This window comes from Trichomycterus rosablanca, chromosome 1 (genome assembly GCF_030014385.1).
Source record: "Trichomycterus rosablanca isolate fTriRos1 chromosome 1, fTriRos1.hap1, whole genome shotgun sequence".
Lineage (NCBI taxonomy): Eukaryota > Metazoa > Chordata > Actinopteri > Siluriformes > Trichomycteridae > Trichomycterus > Trichomycterus rosablanca.
The window spans coordinates 41754409-41770213 of record NC_085988.1 but is presented as its reverse complement, the minus strand read 5'-3'; the positions used below and the strand labels follow the sequence as shown (position 1 = coordinate 41770213).

The 15805-nt window shown below is 35.7% G+C and overlaps 1 protein-coding gene across 1 annotated transcript; it reads left to right on the top strand.

Annotated features, from left to right (window-relative positions):
- Positions 1-976: 976 nt before the first annotated feature.
- Positions 977-13544, top strand: LOC134321344 (transcription factor 12-like). The gene is made up of 12 exons (XM_063003056.1): positions 977-1048; positions 5019-5115; positions 5759-5859; positions 7129-7270; positions 7358-7422; positions 8768-8855; positions 9348-9421; positions 10242-10427; positions 11422-11515; positions 11752-11980; positions 12765-12997; positions 13399-13544. Exons 1-12 carry the CDS (start codon positions 977-979, stop codon positions 13542-13544), a joined length of 1527 nt encoding a protein of 508 aa, XP_062859126.1.
- The last annotated feature ends 2261 nt before the right edge of the window (positions 13545-15805 follow it).

The following is a 15805-nucleotide window of genomic DNA, read 5'->3' as shown; positions in this document are numbered from 1 at the left end:
GACCTGGAACACTTCATCGCTTGGTATCCTTTGTGCCAAAAGTGTAAGAAGGAATATCAAAATTACTAAGTGGTAAATGCTTTACCATCCCAACATTTTTGGAACGTGTTGCAGGCCTGAAATGCAGGAATGGATGTTTATTAACAAATGAAATGAAGTTGACCAGACAAGACATGAAAAAAATCATAGTCTGCAATGAAATAAAAGTCAAAGTTAATGTAAGAAACAATGCGTTTAAAAAAGAAAAGAAAAGTCTTAATCTTTACAAATCTATAAAAATTTTATCTAGTAAATATTACAACTGAATTTAGGATCAACTTAAAACATAATAGGAAACAAAAAAGAATTTTAAATGGTTTAAATTGATCTACTAACATAATGAATGGTAGAGATGGGAGACCTGATGGAACCCTGACCAGAAGAAAGTACTTTATTGAAAATAAAAAGAAATAAAACATTTTAAAATACAAGGTAGAACTTTACACTGGTTAAAGTTTTATTCTAAGAAAATTAAAGCAGTTTTCACAGAATACACTGATGAGTGTCTTGCAAAGTAATTCTTGAAGCAGGTTGGTGGATCAAAGGATTTTTTAAAAATCTTTCTACAACTGTGAAAAAATATATACCGCATTTGCTGAAACCATTTACTCTAGTTTTTCTTTCTCTGGTACACTAACCATATTATGATGTACACCTTAAGTTGAAATGTAAGAAAAATGCTCCTGCTTCTTCATACCCCTTCACCCTACCCAATGGTTTGCCCCAGTACTTCACTAGCCACCCCTATGCACTCTTCCAGGAGTGGTTTAGTCTTCAATTGCATTAGTGATGTGAAACTAGAAGATCTGTAAGAAGAGAAACACTAAGCTCTGGAGTTGGATGTGCACCTGTGTGAATGTCTGGAAGGGAACCACTTTAGGAAGTGTAGTGATCTAAAGGGACCTGATACCAGTGAAGTGACAGTGCAGCAGAAGTCATGTTTTGTGCATTCCCTGGCCCAGGAACAGCTAACAACTCACTCTTGTATCAGTATGGAAATGGAAAAGCGGTAAGTTTGAAAAGTGAACTGAAGGAAAATTTTTTGTATCTGTTTTAGTACTTGGATATCTGTTTTTTTTTCCTGTTTCTGAAATGCAGGCATTCAAAAGACAAATGTGTATTGCACAGGAATGCATGTGTGTAGGTATTGAATATCCTGCATATTTATATATATATTTGCATTTAGGAATGTATTATACAAAGATCTTTATAGAGTATTAAGCAAATTTGAATACCATAGTCAATTCATAAAATAATTTAGGGTACTGGATATGTTTAACTAATGTACTCTATAATGTAAAACCTATATAAAAGCATAACATATTCAAAATACAATAAGAGTCTGTTTTGAAAGGCACATATTTGTCAGGGCTGACACAGTGATGCAGTAGGTACAGTGGGTGCCACTCAGCAACAGGGACCTGAGGACTTGGGTTTAAGTCTTACTTCTGGTCACTGTCTGTGTCTGTATGGTGTCCTCCCAACTCCCAAGAAGAATAGGATAGTAAGTGAATGGTTTAGTGTCATGAGACCTGTAATATATTGGCATCCTGTCCAGGATGGATTCCTTCATTGAACTCAATCCAATATACATTTATTAAAGTTTTTAAAGATAAATAAGTGAGGACACCTGCTGTATTTATTTTGCTTTTTGACACTATTATACAATTAAATAATTTGTGGATTATTTTAAAAATAGAAACAAAAGGAGACCATCTTGTCATGCATGTACTTATATGCAAAATGTCCAGTGCTCACTGAATGTCAATACAGTAAATTAAAGCTGAAAATAGGATTTTGTGTTCATAAGTGTTCACTTTTTAATAAACCAAATTTTTTGGTTGTTTGAAAAACATTTTTAGGCAGTAGAGTGCTAAGAATGATACTGCAATCTAAATAATTTTCTATAATAATACATTTTGGTTTGTATCCTGAATATTTATTCTCAATATTTCTGCTGTGCAAATGCTCACACTCCATCCATGTGCATGAAGTCTGTGCCAGGTGTCTGTGTGAGAGTATTCTGGCTCTGAATGATGAGAGAGGTTGTATGTGTTTAATTTAGTACAATTATTCTGTGGTGTGATTTGTTTTAGCACATGTGAAACCAAACTGCTTTCATCGTTGTTTATGTCCTTCCATATTGGTAACACACTTTATCTGCTTTGCATAATGACCAATGCTTAAAAGACCAGCACATTTCTTTGTTCAAAGTTTAAAAACAGTGAAGCCTCCTGAGTGTCATCCTTGGTATGCTTAAGGTTCTTTTTGTTTGCTTTCATGGCGTGTCTTCAAAAGTCACAAACCGGGTGTGCCTAAAAGTCCAAACTTGGCTTTAGAGCGGTATATTCAGTGAAATGCCCCAGTCAGTATGTGGCTGAACTCTGGCAGATGTTTTTCCCCTGCGCTCTCCACCCTATTACAACAGTGCACAGCCCCCTCTTTGATCTGCACACATGGTAAGTGCCTCCAGACAGGCACGGATGACACAGAGCAAATGGGAAAAATGAGTTGCATGTGTGCAGGGCTGATTTAGGTTTGACTAAAAATTTTAAACCAACTAGTCAGCAAGCTTTGATGAAATGCATTCTATTGTATCCAGGCTTTCGGTGCCATGAGACTGTTATTTTGTGTTTTGAAGTGCATTCCTGCCCTGTGCCACCTCATTTTTCTCCCATAGCTTTGTTTTTACTGGCGCATGCACATGCTTGCCCAGCTTCATGGCTCTAAGCAGCCTGTTGCACGGCTTCTTTAATCTTTGTCTTTGACATCTGATGTGCTTTCATATCAGATTAAACTTAGTGAGATTGCTCCTGTCTTACATGGCTGCTTAAAAAGCCAGCAGTGCTTCTGTGGTCACTTTTAAGGAGCAAAAAGGTTATACTATGTGGTGTTAAGATTATTAATGGGTCACTTGTCAAGCCATCGCTGACTGGGGGCAATTGGCTTGATCCTTCACCATATGCTGCTCACTGTGAGTTAGACCCTGACTAATCTGACTTGACCAATCATCACTGGCTTTTTGGGGACAAGGAGCCAATGAAGGTCAGTGCTGTGATTCCTGGGTGAATGGGATGAGCAGAGTTATCCTGATTCTAAAGAGCTGTTGCCTGTGCCTGTGTCATTCATAAAGAGAGAGAAAGACATGTGGTCACTTCCTGCAGTGTGGGTGAGGTGGAGGAAAATGAGATCAAAGCACAAAGCAGGTGCAGTGATTAAAATTCCATGTGGCTATGGGTTTTAGCAAAAAAATAAATGAATTAGGAAAAAACATTCACCTAGAATCTGTGTATCTGTAAAAACCTCAACTCCAGGACAGTTAAAACATATGTAAAAAGTGGATAAAACATTGAATATAAGCAATAATTTGCTTTAGTAATTCTTCTTTGACTTGTTTTTATATAAAAGGGCAAAGACAAGACATTTAATTTTTAACTTACCAGTGCCATTGTAGTTTTCTTGTTGGAAATATACACTGAACAGCCATAACAGTAAAACCACCTCCTTGTTTCTACACTCACTGTCCATTTTTTCAGCTCCACTTACCATATGCACTTTGTAGTTCTACAATAACTGACTGTAGTCCATCTGTTTCTCTGCATGCTTTGTTAGCCCCCTTTCATGCTGTTCTTCAATGGTCAGGACTCTCCCAGGGCCACTACAGAGCAGGCATTATTTAGGTGGTGGATCATTTTCAGCACTGCAGTGACACTGACATGGTGGTGGTGTGTTAATGTGTGTTGTGCTGGTATGAGTGGATCAGACACAGCAGCACTGCTGGAGTTTTTAAATACAATGTCCACTCACTGTCCACTCTATTAGCCACTCCTACCTAGTTGGTCCACCTTGTAGATGTAAAGTCAGAGATGATCGCTCATTTGAGTTGGTCATCTTTGAGACCTTCATCAGTGGTCACAGGATGCTGTCCACGGGGCCCTGTTGGCTGGATATTTTTTGGTTGGTGTACTATTCTCAGTCCAGCAGTAACAGTGAGGTGTTTAAAAACTCATATTATCCACTCATACCAGCACAACACACACTAACACACTACCACCATGTCAGTGTCACTGCAGTGCTGAGAATGATCCACCACCCAAATAATACCTACTCTGTGGTGGTCCTGGGAGAGTCCTGACCATTGAAGAACAACATGAAAGGGGGCTAACAAAGCATGCAAAGAAACAGATGGACTGATAAAAGTGGAGCTGATAAAATGGACAGTGAGTGTAGAAACAAGGAGGTGGTTTTAATGTTATGGCTGATCGGTGTATGCTTACTCTGAAATTGGTTCTTGCAACATGTTCCAAAAAAGTTAGACATGAGAAATTTGAGAATGATGTTGTAAAGAGATCAGAAAACATCTCAAACAGGTGATGCAGTCATGCTTGTGAAAAAAGTAGCATCCAAGCAAGACCTAGCCCTTCATGAGGTTGTGGTTTTGCCACGAAATCAATCAGCAAATAATTCATCAGTTAAAACAACAGTGCCAATTTGGAAAATTGATATTTTACCCTTCAGTGCATCATATAATCAAACTTTGTTTGGATATCAGCACATAGGCTCTAAAATGCTAAAATAACAAAAGGTAGCAAAAATTTGATAACTGGATATTAGCTTTCAAAATGGATTTAATTAGTGTATCCCTATGAAATATTAGGTGTTCATAATGTGATATAACATAGTAGTAAACATGTATTCATGCAAACAAACAAACAAAAGTTCATGAGGTAAAATATTTAACTTAATACAGGCTAAACAAAAAAGAAAAGTGACTGATATGATACTTGCTGTAGAGAAGATATTAATAACTTAAGGTAGAATCATGACTTTATAACTTAAAACAGGGCGGCACAGAGACTCAGTGGGTGGTACTGTCACCTCACAGCAAGATGGTTCTCACAAATTTAAATGTGTAATTTTGAGCATGGTGGGTTACTCTGTCAAAGAATGATAAATGTATGTTTTTCTTTAACTGGTAGATGTATCCCCCTTCAAATGCAGAGGAACTGAAAAGAGATTCTACTTTATACTCATCATACAAACTTTACAGTCCTGGCTTTGTGAGCCCTTTTCTTGGTAAGTTTGTTCATTTTACAAACGATCTATTGCACAGACATGTTTGTTACTTTAGAAGACAAGGAGGCTGCTATCGTTTGATTGTGCTATATGAACTTTGTAAGCATGTGTGTAGTGCATAATACAGACCTGTATTTGCAAAGTGCTTTCCTCCCAAGGACACCTTGAGAGAGAGAGAACAGAGTACAATATGCTCTGTGCTGTGCACAACACTGCTGTTTTAAGGACTTATTTGGTGTGTGTGTGTGTGTGTGTGTGTGTGTGTGTGTGTGGGTTGTCAAATTTTTAATACACACACATTTTGAATACACACACACACTTTTAGTTTTTTCAGCTGTTTTAAAAGCATGGGCCATAATTTGAAAAGAAGATCTGTCTTTTTCAGCCAAACCAAAATCATATCTTGACTCTTGCCAAAAGCACTGGAAATGAAACCCTTAAACATTTTCTTTTGCAATTTTTACTTATTTGCCACATTTCCGACCAAAGTCAGAAATACTGCTTTAACTACTTTTAATAATAATATATATACAGTATATATGTATAGACGTACTACTAAATACCTACCATTACCATAAACATAAATCAGGTATCAACATTGTGACAAAATATTGTTCTTCAGTATAATTTTTTTTTCTGTCAGATGGGACAAGCAGCTCCACAGACACCTGGAACTCACCCAATGGGATCAGCCCACCAGGTCATGGAGAAATCAACGGCAACCTGCCAGCTCTTGATCGTGTGGTAAAGTTAACTTTAAAATGTAAATACCTAGAGCGTTATGAAGAGACAGTAGTAATTGAACCCCTTCCTAAACCAAACACATTTCCACATGCTCCTTCATTATATATAATCTCAGTTAAAATTATTTAACCCCTATTGCAAATTAGGTTTATTAGCAGTTTTTTAGCTGTTTTTCAACAATCCAATCCAACTGGAACAATTTAAATAGCTCATCACAACTGAAACCTCAGTGCCAGCTGCCTCCAAATCTTTCTGGAGGTCTTTTTTAGTCACTTGAGGGTTTTTGACCACCTGCCTCCTCAGGAATCTGGTGGCAGTCGGTGATAGCTTCCTCTTTCAACCATGTCCAGAAACTGTAGCCAGTGTTCCTTCAACTTTGAGCTTGTGAACTATGCTTCCAAAAGTATCTCTAGGAACATTCAGTGCCTTTTCTATCTTTTTGTATCCTTTTCCTTGTTTGTGCAAGGCAGTTATCTCTTCTCTTCACCTTTTGGACAACTCTCTTGACTTGTCATATTTCTAACATGCAATCAAACATCACACGAACTCCTAGCCAGTTCAGGTTTTTGACCTGTAGCACACCTGATGCACACCTGATGCAACTAATGAAGCTCTTTACATTTGTGACATTTACATTTGTGACATTTAGCAGACGCTTTTATCCAAAGCAACTTACATATATCACTGGACACAATTTTGAACAATTGAGGTTTAAGGGCCTTGCTCAGGGACCCAACAGAGGCTACTTGGCAGTGGTGGAGCTTGAACCAGCAATCTTCTGATTGCGAGTCCAGTACCTTAACCACTGAGCTACCACTGAAGCCAACAAGCTCTTGATTACCTGCATCAGGTGTGCTTCAAACAACACTTTGCAAATGTGTGCTCTTATGAGGGATTCTGTTCAGGGGGTTGAATAATTCTGAGACTGCATTATGCATTAGAAGAGGCATTTTGTGTTGAATTTGAAAAAAAAAACACTTGTTACATTAGTTGTGTTGAGCTATTAAAATTGTTGTAGTTTATTGCAAACTGCTGAAAGTTAATAAATTTTGCCAATAAACCTAATTTGCAATTGGAGTTGATTATTTTTTAGTCTCAACATGCATGGCCCTAAGTTAAATTTTGTTTTGATGTCAATGACAATATGTAAGTGGGCATATTAACTGACAGACAGTAGTAGTTCATTTTTATAATGATTCGCTAGAATCAAAGTTTGTCAGTTAATTTTATACTTACAGAACACTTCAAAACATAAAGTCTCTTTTTCAGAACATACTGCCAAATTTAACACCAACTGAAGCCAACAAGCATCTACCGCCATTGTCTACATTTCACAAAGGCACTGGCAGTGTTTCACCTTTCACGTCTGTACCCCATAATGCACCTGTCAATGGAACAGGCCGGCTCATGGGTAAGTCATCATGATTCACATGGACTGAAATACTGTTTTTAGTGAAATGTGATTATGCGGTGATGTTGTCTGGATGTGTAGTTTCAGGTGGACAGGTGAATGCTGTTGGAGCCTTACACAGTGGAGATGCTCTTGAGACCACCCTGGCTTCTGTAAGAACTCAAATAACAAACTTAAACTAATTAACACTAAACTCAAATGAGTTTAGTCACTGCATGAATGCAAAAATATACACTGTAAGCCCGGATAAGTTCAATCTACTTAAAAAATTTGAGGAAACCGGTTGCCTTAAAAAAGTTAAATAATGTATAATGAAAACTTGAGTTAGCATAACTTAAAACATTAAGTTATTACACCTAAAAGGCAAGTTGATTAAACTTTCTTTTTTTTGTTATACCAACTGCTTTTCCCAATAATTCTACTTATTATCTTGAGCTTAATGGAAAAAACTATTGATTTCTTCTTAGTTTTCATGTTAATTACATTTTAAATATGAATTACAAATGTTTATAGAAAAATAGACACAATTATAAAATTATTTTTCTTTATTTCACTTCAGAAGTATTTACTTAAAATACAACATGTCAAGAAAACATCTTTAAAACTGTACAAACTGTATATAAAGTTCTGATGAAACACAAACAGCTCCTCACAGTAACCATGAACCTGTAAAACAACAAAAAGAAACAAGAAACAGAAGTATTAAAATCAACATTAATAGCATTAATTTAAGGATTAAAATAAAGCAAGCCAGCACTCTTTGCTTCGTATGAATGCTAGCATGCTAACATGCTAGCATGTAGCCTAAATACGGCAAATAAAGCAGCGCTGTTTGATTATTTATTTAGTGTCAACATTAAGATCATTTATTTTAAACAAAATTGTTAAGTAAAGTACAACACTTACCAAAATTAGACGGAAGATGAAAAAGCCCCATCAGACTGGGTACATTTGAGTACATGCTACTCAAAAATAGCATAATGAGGAAGAAAATGTTTGTCCACTTAGTTTAACAAAGGTTCCACTTCACAAAAGACATTTCAGGAAGACAAGTTTACTTCTGCAAAAAGCCTTCAATGAAAAGTTAAAAGTAATTTGCAACAACAGGTTACAAAAGTTAAAACAAATGGCTGCCTGATTCACCAACAGCAAGCTGAAAAAAGGTGGACTTACATGTAAATGGGGGCGTTTTTCTGTTTTATTACCTTAACTTAACTTTTTTAAGTTAATCTGATAGAAAAGTAATTTTTTTTTTGTTTAGTAAACTTAAATCTTTTAGCACATTTAAATGTGTACTCAAATTAGTACAATGTACTCTGCATTTTATAGTAGAGCAAAAAAACTTAAATAATTTATGTATGTTGTACTAAAAATGTTTGATTAAATATAAAGTCCGGGCTAACAGTGTATATAAAACATGTATATGTTTTATATGCTGTATATTCACTTTTTCTCCTACATTTTCTTTTGTCTTTCTACTACCCCTTTTTGTGTCAGATTTACTCCTCTGATCATACCAATAACAGTTTTCCAGCCAGTCCAGCCACATCAGGAAAAGCGACATCACCTCTGGCTGCTTCTAGAGGTATTGTACAAAGAGAAGACCAACAGATCATGCTTTGGTTTTTTATTAAAGCTTAAATTGGTCAAAGCTAATTAAGAAAAATAAACTACAAGTTGATAATATACATAATATACACAACATACAGGTACATACATAGTTTTGTTCCACATTTATGATTGGCACAACCTGTTTTAATTTAACTGGCTTGAGACATTCATTGTCTTAGTAAATATTAAAAAACATATATACCTAACGTTATAAAATTCTATATGAAATTAAACATTCTATATAAAACATACATCTAAAATTGAAATCAAATTATTATAAAATAAGTATATTTTATGTTTTTTTATGTTCTTTGTCTTATGGTGAATTATGTTCAAATATCTAAGTGAACATTCATTTTTTATTTCTTAAACGAATGCAAATATTGCACTGTAGTTTAAAGTTAAGAAAGCTGGCCTGGCAATTTATTTTACTATCAATTAAAATAATTATGTATTTAAATTTCAGGAGCAAATCAATGGTCTTGTTCAGGTGAACAGACAGTACTGGAATCCAGTTATGAGAACTCCCTGCAGGCAGTGGTAACATCTTATAAAAAAAAATTTTTTTTTCACACACAAAGTCTTGTTTGGATTTTTATCAGTTACATAAAAGTTCAAGCAATTTAACAAGTTTTATTCTGGAAATAAAAATTTGCGAACATACTGAGAAATGTCATTATTTTGCTTGCAAAGACTAAGCCTCCTTTTTTTACCCAGTCATGTTTCCCTCACCTGTTACCTGTTCACCTGCTTTCTGTGAAATGTTTTAAAACACAATGTAACTGGTAACTGGTTTTATATTTACTAGAGGGGGTTTAATATTTACAGTGGCTCAGTGGGTAGCACTGTCGCCTCACAGCAAGAAGGTCCTGGGTTTGATTCCTGCTGGAACAGTCTGGGTCCTTTCTGTGTGGAGTTTGCCTGTTCTCCCTGTGTCTGCATGGGTTTCCTCCGGGTGGTCCGGTTTCCTCCCGCAGTCCAAAGACATGCAGTCTGATTAATTGGAGATACAAAATTGCCCCTAGGTATGAGTGTGTATGTGAATGTGTGTGAGTGTGTTTGCCCTGTGATAAACTGGCTACCTGTCCAGGGTATTTTCTGCATTTCACCCACTGAATTTGACCCACTGTCACCCTGACCAGGATAAAACCGTAAAACAGACAATGAATATTTACAAAATACCATAAAGTAAAGCCAAAACATTAAAAGTCATTTTTTATGCAAATTAAACAAATCATTTTGTCTTGTTTTCATGATTTTTTTGTCTTCTTGTCTTGTTTTCATGATTTTTTTTTTATCTCACAAATCCTCTATGAAAATAGGGTGTGTATATTAAAACTTTTTTTGTTTTGTATTTTAGATGGAGGATAAATTGGACAGATTAGAAGAAGCCATTCATGTTCTAAGGAACCATGCAGTTGGTGGGTCAAATATTGGCGTAACCGATGACTTGCAGAGCCTAATCAGAAATACACAGCATGGACCAATAAAAATGAGAACAAACTGCCCTGCCTTTGGACTGGTGACAAATGGATTACCTACAGATGTAAGTTCACTACACCATACTAGTGATAATTAATTTGCTTGGTATAATTGTATTTTACACACTTAAACTAAGAACTAGACACAAATCCCACAGAGATTACATAGATGCATAACAACAGCAATTCAAGCAAAATCTGATAATTCAAGATAATATGTATAATGATTGATTGATTCCATAGTCCTACATCATACAAATATGTAGTTTATACTAGGTATTTCATCAGTATAATCAAATCATTGGGCCAATTTAATATGGTAAATTTGATTCTCATTATTGTAGACTAGGAATTATTTGTCATAACTGTTTAGTCAAAAAGTAATATTTGAACTTTTGCTAGTTCCATTTAACTAATATTGTTGGTGATAGATGCTGGTTTGCAGTTATGGTGATATCAGACTGCTACGTGATGAATCATTACTTATCAACACAGACAACGTTTCCACTTTTCCAGAGTCCAATGAGAGTGTCTAAGCACAACACTTGGAATCGCACATGGTGATTTAGCGTTGTGTGAAAGAAGCACAGCCACAAAGTCATAGTTCTTGAAGCTCCCAAAAGCAGTTTTTGCTGACATTGCTTTCATGCAGTTTAAAAATAAACATAGCATCTTAGCATTCTCATTATGTATACATATAAGGTGGGATTAATACTTTATAAATAATTCATCATAAATAGAGTTGGTTCCACTCAGTATCAGAAATTACAGGTGGGAAATTAAAATCAACATTTTACTGTTATTGTATGTTTGTTTTAACTTGCTTTTACTCCTTTATTTAGCAATAGCAATGCAGTTAGGTAATACATCTTCTAGATGATTAGCACTCATATGTTTTTAACTGCAAATAAATATCCGTATAATGTAAAGTCACTGATTTTTAAAAACGTATTTGCATTCTGCTGTCTTAAGAGTAATGAAAGCACATGCATCATAACAGTTTACAATACAAAAAAAAAACTAAAATGGTTTTGTTTATTTATTTGTGTTTCTTTACAGGTATCTGCAGCAGATCCAGGTGAGGCTGCCCATTTGGCCACTTCTGCTTATGCTTGCTCTTTTCATCTGACTAAACAAGAGAACAGCATCAGAGGTCTACCCAAATTATTTTAATTACTGGCAACTTCCCACTGCCCATTTCTTTGTTAACACTTGTCCTGTAACTTAAATTAACAGACAAGTGCTATATATCGCAACTATGCCTTTGTATTACCTTATAAACAATATCAAATGTTATTAATGTTTAAATAAATCTAAGGGAATGTAAATGTTTCTGGGGTTTCTTTGCTACAGTATTGCTGACAGTTTTTGGCTGGTTGTTTTTTACAGCTCTTGCTGCAGGGCTGCTCTCCAGTTTGTCACCAGGTGCTTTGGAGGTGAAATCGGAGATCGCAGATGTGGAAGAGTTTAGACTACATCAGTCTCATTCTAGAACCATGTCTCACCCCCTCGATTCTAGTCATCTGTGTCACTTCTCGTCCAGTGCTCTGCATTCTGATGAAGAAAGGGACATCAGAGAGCCTGAAACACCCAGCACTGATACAGCTACCAGGACCAGGTAATCCCCACACAGATATGATTGGCTATGTCTGCAGGGGGCTGAAACCCTGCAATGGTTTGGTGCCCTGTCAAGGGAATTCCTGGCAGAATCAGCTCTGCCTTACTATGATAGAGCAGTTGATGAAAATGAAATTAAATGTAAATTGCTTATATATTTTAAATGTATTATTAGTTTTTCACATTAATGATGTTATATATAATGATATACTGTATGTTCAATAATATAACATGAAGGTGGTTTAACAAGAAAATGCTTATAAGATACAGCTGTATTTTTAAATACTAAAAAGTTGTGATTGATTATGCTGAAAATATTTTATCCCATGGTCATTTTAATATATTAAATATAGATTCATTAAACTTTTTTAACTGTTCTTCTCCCAGGACTTCCAGCCCAACCCCACCTAGATAGATTTGGATAGGTTGATAAATATGCACAGTTACATCTGTTTTGGGGTTTTCGCATAATTTAAATAAATATGATGGAATATTTAAATTGTTAAAGAGTTTGTCACATGGTTATTTTGTATGGTAGCCCAGCCCTTTCTATACCAAAAAAAATTAACACCCCTGCAGCAGACTTTCTACTTACCAGTATTGGTCACTAGAGGGCAACATTAAATTACAACACATGTGCGAAAAGCATATTTAGTACAATAGTCCTTCTAGAAATTTAGCCCTTAAAACATGGGTGTTCAGACCTAAACTTACAGACTATCTAACTCTATGTTTCCTTTTAACTGCCATAATAATACATTTTTATTTGTATGTTTGTGTCACAGTAGTATCCATGAGGATGAAGAGCTGTCTCCAGAGCTGAAGGCTGAACGGGAGAGGGAGAGGAGGTTGGCAAACAATGCCCGTGAACGTCTGCGTGTAAGGGACATCAACGAAGCATTCAAGGAGCTGGGCCGTATGTGCCAACTGCACCTTAAGTCTGATAAGCCTCAGACCAAACTGCTCACCCTGCACCAAGCTGTTGCAATCATTCTTAGCCTAGAGCAACAGGTCCGGGGTAAGGTCAAGCGCCACATCAGATCAGTAGTTCAGTCAGAAACATCTTATCTTTCTTAGCACTTTTTAAAGCATCTAGTTGTGTTGGAAAACAAACCTTTTTAAAACGTATTCTCTTAGTGTTTTGATAATTGGAGTGGAAATACTGTCCCATCACCACTGGGTTAGGATCTGGTGGACTGTAAATCTTATAGAATATTATTTTTTATTATTTTCTTACTCATTAAACAGTTCAAAGCTCCCTCATGTCCTGTGGACTGGAGCATTGTCATTGTAAAAAGACCACTTTTATCAAGATATTCTATCATACTGACATTTGCATACACATGACTTAAGCTTACCCAAAAATGCCGTTATTAGGGTCAAGTATTTAGACTTATACATGTCATTTATTTCTTCCAGAGAGAAATCTGAACCCTAAGACAGCATGCTTGAGGAGAAGAGAGGAAGAAAAGGTGTCAACCATGACCTTGAATTCCCAGTCTATGCATACAATCATCCACGCTTCACCGAATGTTCAAATCAACAGTTCCCCTGGTCAGCTCTGACATTCTGCTTCTGGTCTATGTGTTTGTCTGTTCTGTTTCCATGAATTCCATGTTGTAATTCCATTCCAATATTTTAAAAACTGTTTAAACAATAGTATACTATTATCTCTAACATTCCACATTAGATAGCCGATTGACAGTACATAAGGATGTATGTTATGTTGCTTTTCTTCTTCATATACACAGTTTCAGTGTTTATATGTACACATATACCTGAAAAACCAGTTTTCTATTTTGCATATCACTGCCTTGAGAGCTATGCACAGTTTAAAGCCTACTTTATCATTCTGTTTCTGTTCTGTGCATATTTGAATTATTATTCTTGCTGCACTTTCATGAAGAACATTCAAATACTGTGCAAATACTTCTTTCTTATGCTTTTACTATAGAGCGTCAGTGTAGTAGCTTTTAGCTTATCAGTACCTTTCACTATGTAAACTTAAGGCTATGACTGACAAATTTATTTTAAGGAAAGGGAATTTTAAAGTGACTGATCATAATAGTGACGGTTACTTTTACTATGATATTAACATCATAAATTAACAAAACATACTAATGATGTGATTTTCTACAAATACATTTTTATATTTAAATGTAAAGTCTTTGTGCACACGTTTTTAGTTTTGAAATAAAGTCTATAAAAAAAAAACCTGAATGTTTTAATTTTATAAAGGAACAATCTGCAGCGTGATATACAGTAACAAAGTGTCTTAGTAAGGTGTTGAGTCACTGTGAGTTAGAAGTGCCTATATGTGTAGATTGAACAGTACGTGTCATGACTTGTCATACTATCTTATTTACATGTTTTTCACCCTTGCTACTAGGTTCTGTCAACTAAATTTTACTAAATCTTTTTCTGTTGCCATAATCCAAAATTTAGGTAAATTGAACTTGTCTACATTTGGTAAGATGCATGTTGCCCAACTGTGTCATATAGTTCACCTCTATTTTTTTTTTCTTTTATTTGCCATCGGTCTGTATGCCAACACCACTGATAACAAATGTTTGTGCATATATATGTATGTGTGTGTGTGTGTGTGTTTGTATGTGATTAATTACATACTGGTAATAATGGTATAATAATGGTTATTTAAAACAACATGAATTTGTTTTTATTTTAAAAGTATATATAAATATTTATTACACAAATTGAAATGTTTAATACACATTTAAATATATATGTATATACAGTGGGGAAAATAAGTATTTGATCCCCTGCTGCCCCTTACAAAGACTTGAACAGTCTATAATTTTTATGGAAGGTTTATTTTAACAGAGAGAGACAGAATATCAACAAAAAATCCAGAAAAAAAACATTAAATAAAAGTTATAAATTAATTTTTATTTAATTAAGGGAAATAAGTATTTGATCCCCTACCAACCAGCAAGAATTCTGACCCCCACAGACCGGTTATGTGCCCATGAGGCACACAAATTAGTCCTGTCCCTGTATAAAAGACTCCTGTCACAGAATCAGTTTCTTCTGTTCAAATCTCTCGACCACCATGGGCAAGACCAAAGAGCTATCAAAGGACGTCAGGGACAAGATTGTAGACCTGCACAAGGCTGGAATGGGCTACAAGACCATCAGCAAGAAGCTTGGTGAGAAAGAGACCACTGTTGGTGCGATAATTCAAAAATGGAAGAAATACAAGATCACAGTCAATCACCCTCACTCTGGAGCTCCATGCAAGATCTCACCTGGTGGGGTAAGAATGATTCTGAGAAAGGTGAGGTCAGCCCAGAATTACACAGGAGGAGCTTGTCAATGATCTCAAGGGAGCTAAAGGTCCATAAAGACATAAAGAAAAGCTGGCACTGACCTCAGCTCCACTGAACAGCTTTGGAATGAACTGAAACATTAATTGAGGCACAAATAACTATTATGACTAAATAGACAAATTCCTCTAGACATACTTCAAAGTTTTGTGAGAAGCCATTTCAGAGGAGTGGATGTTGGTAAAGCTATAGTAAGATCACATAGAGGTCACCCTATTTTGATAGCGTGTTTGTAAAGCTTAGGGTCAGGTGTTAGATACCCTGGGACGTACGTACTGTATATCAGTGTGAGAACGCTGTGGAAGCGTCAGAGAGGAGGAGTTGTAAACTGGGTGTGGGTGTGGATCTACTAGCAGTTAGCAATGAACAGAGCACATAGAACTCTGACTGACTTCTTTTCTTAACCAGTATGAATTTACCAGAATGTTTTAGTACAAAAGATATATAAAGCGTATTTACCCCTACAGTTTATTTTACAGCAA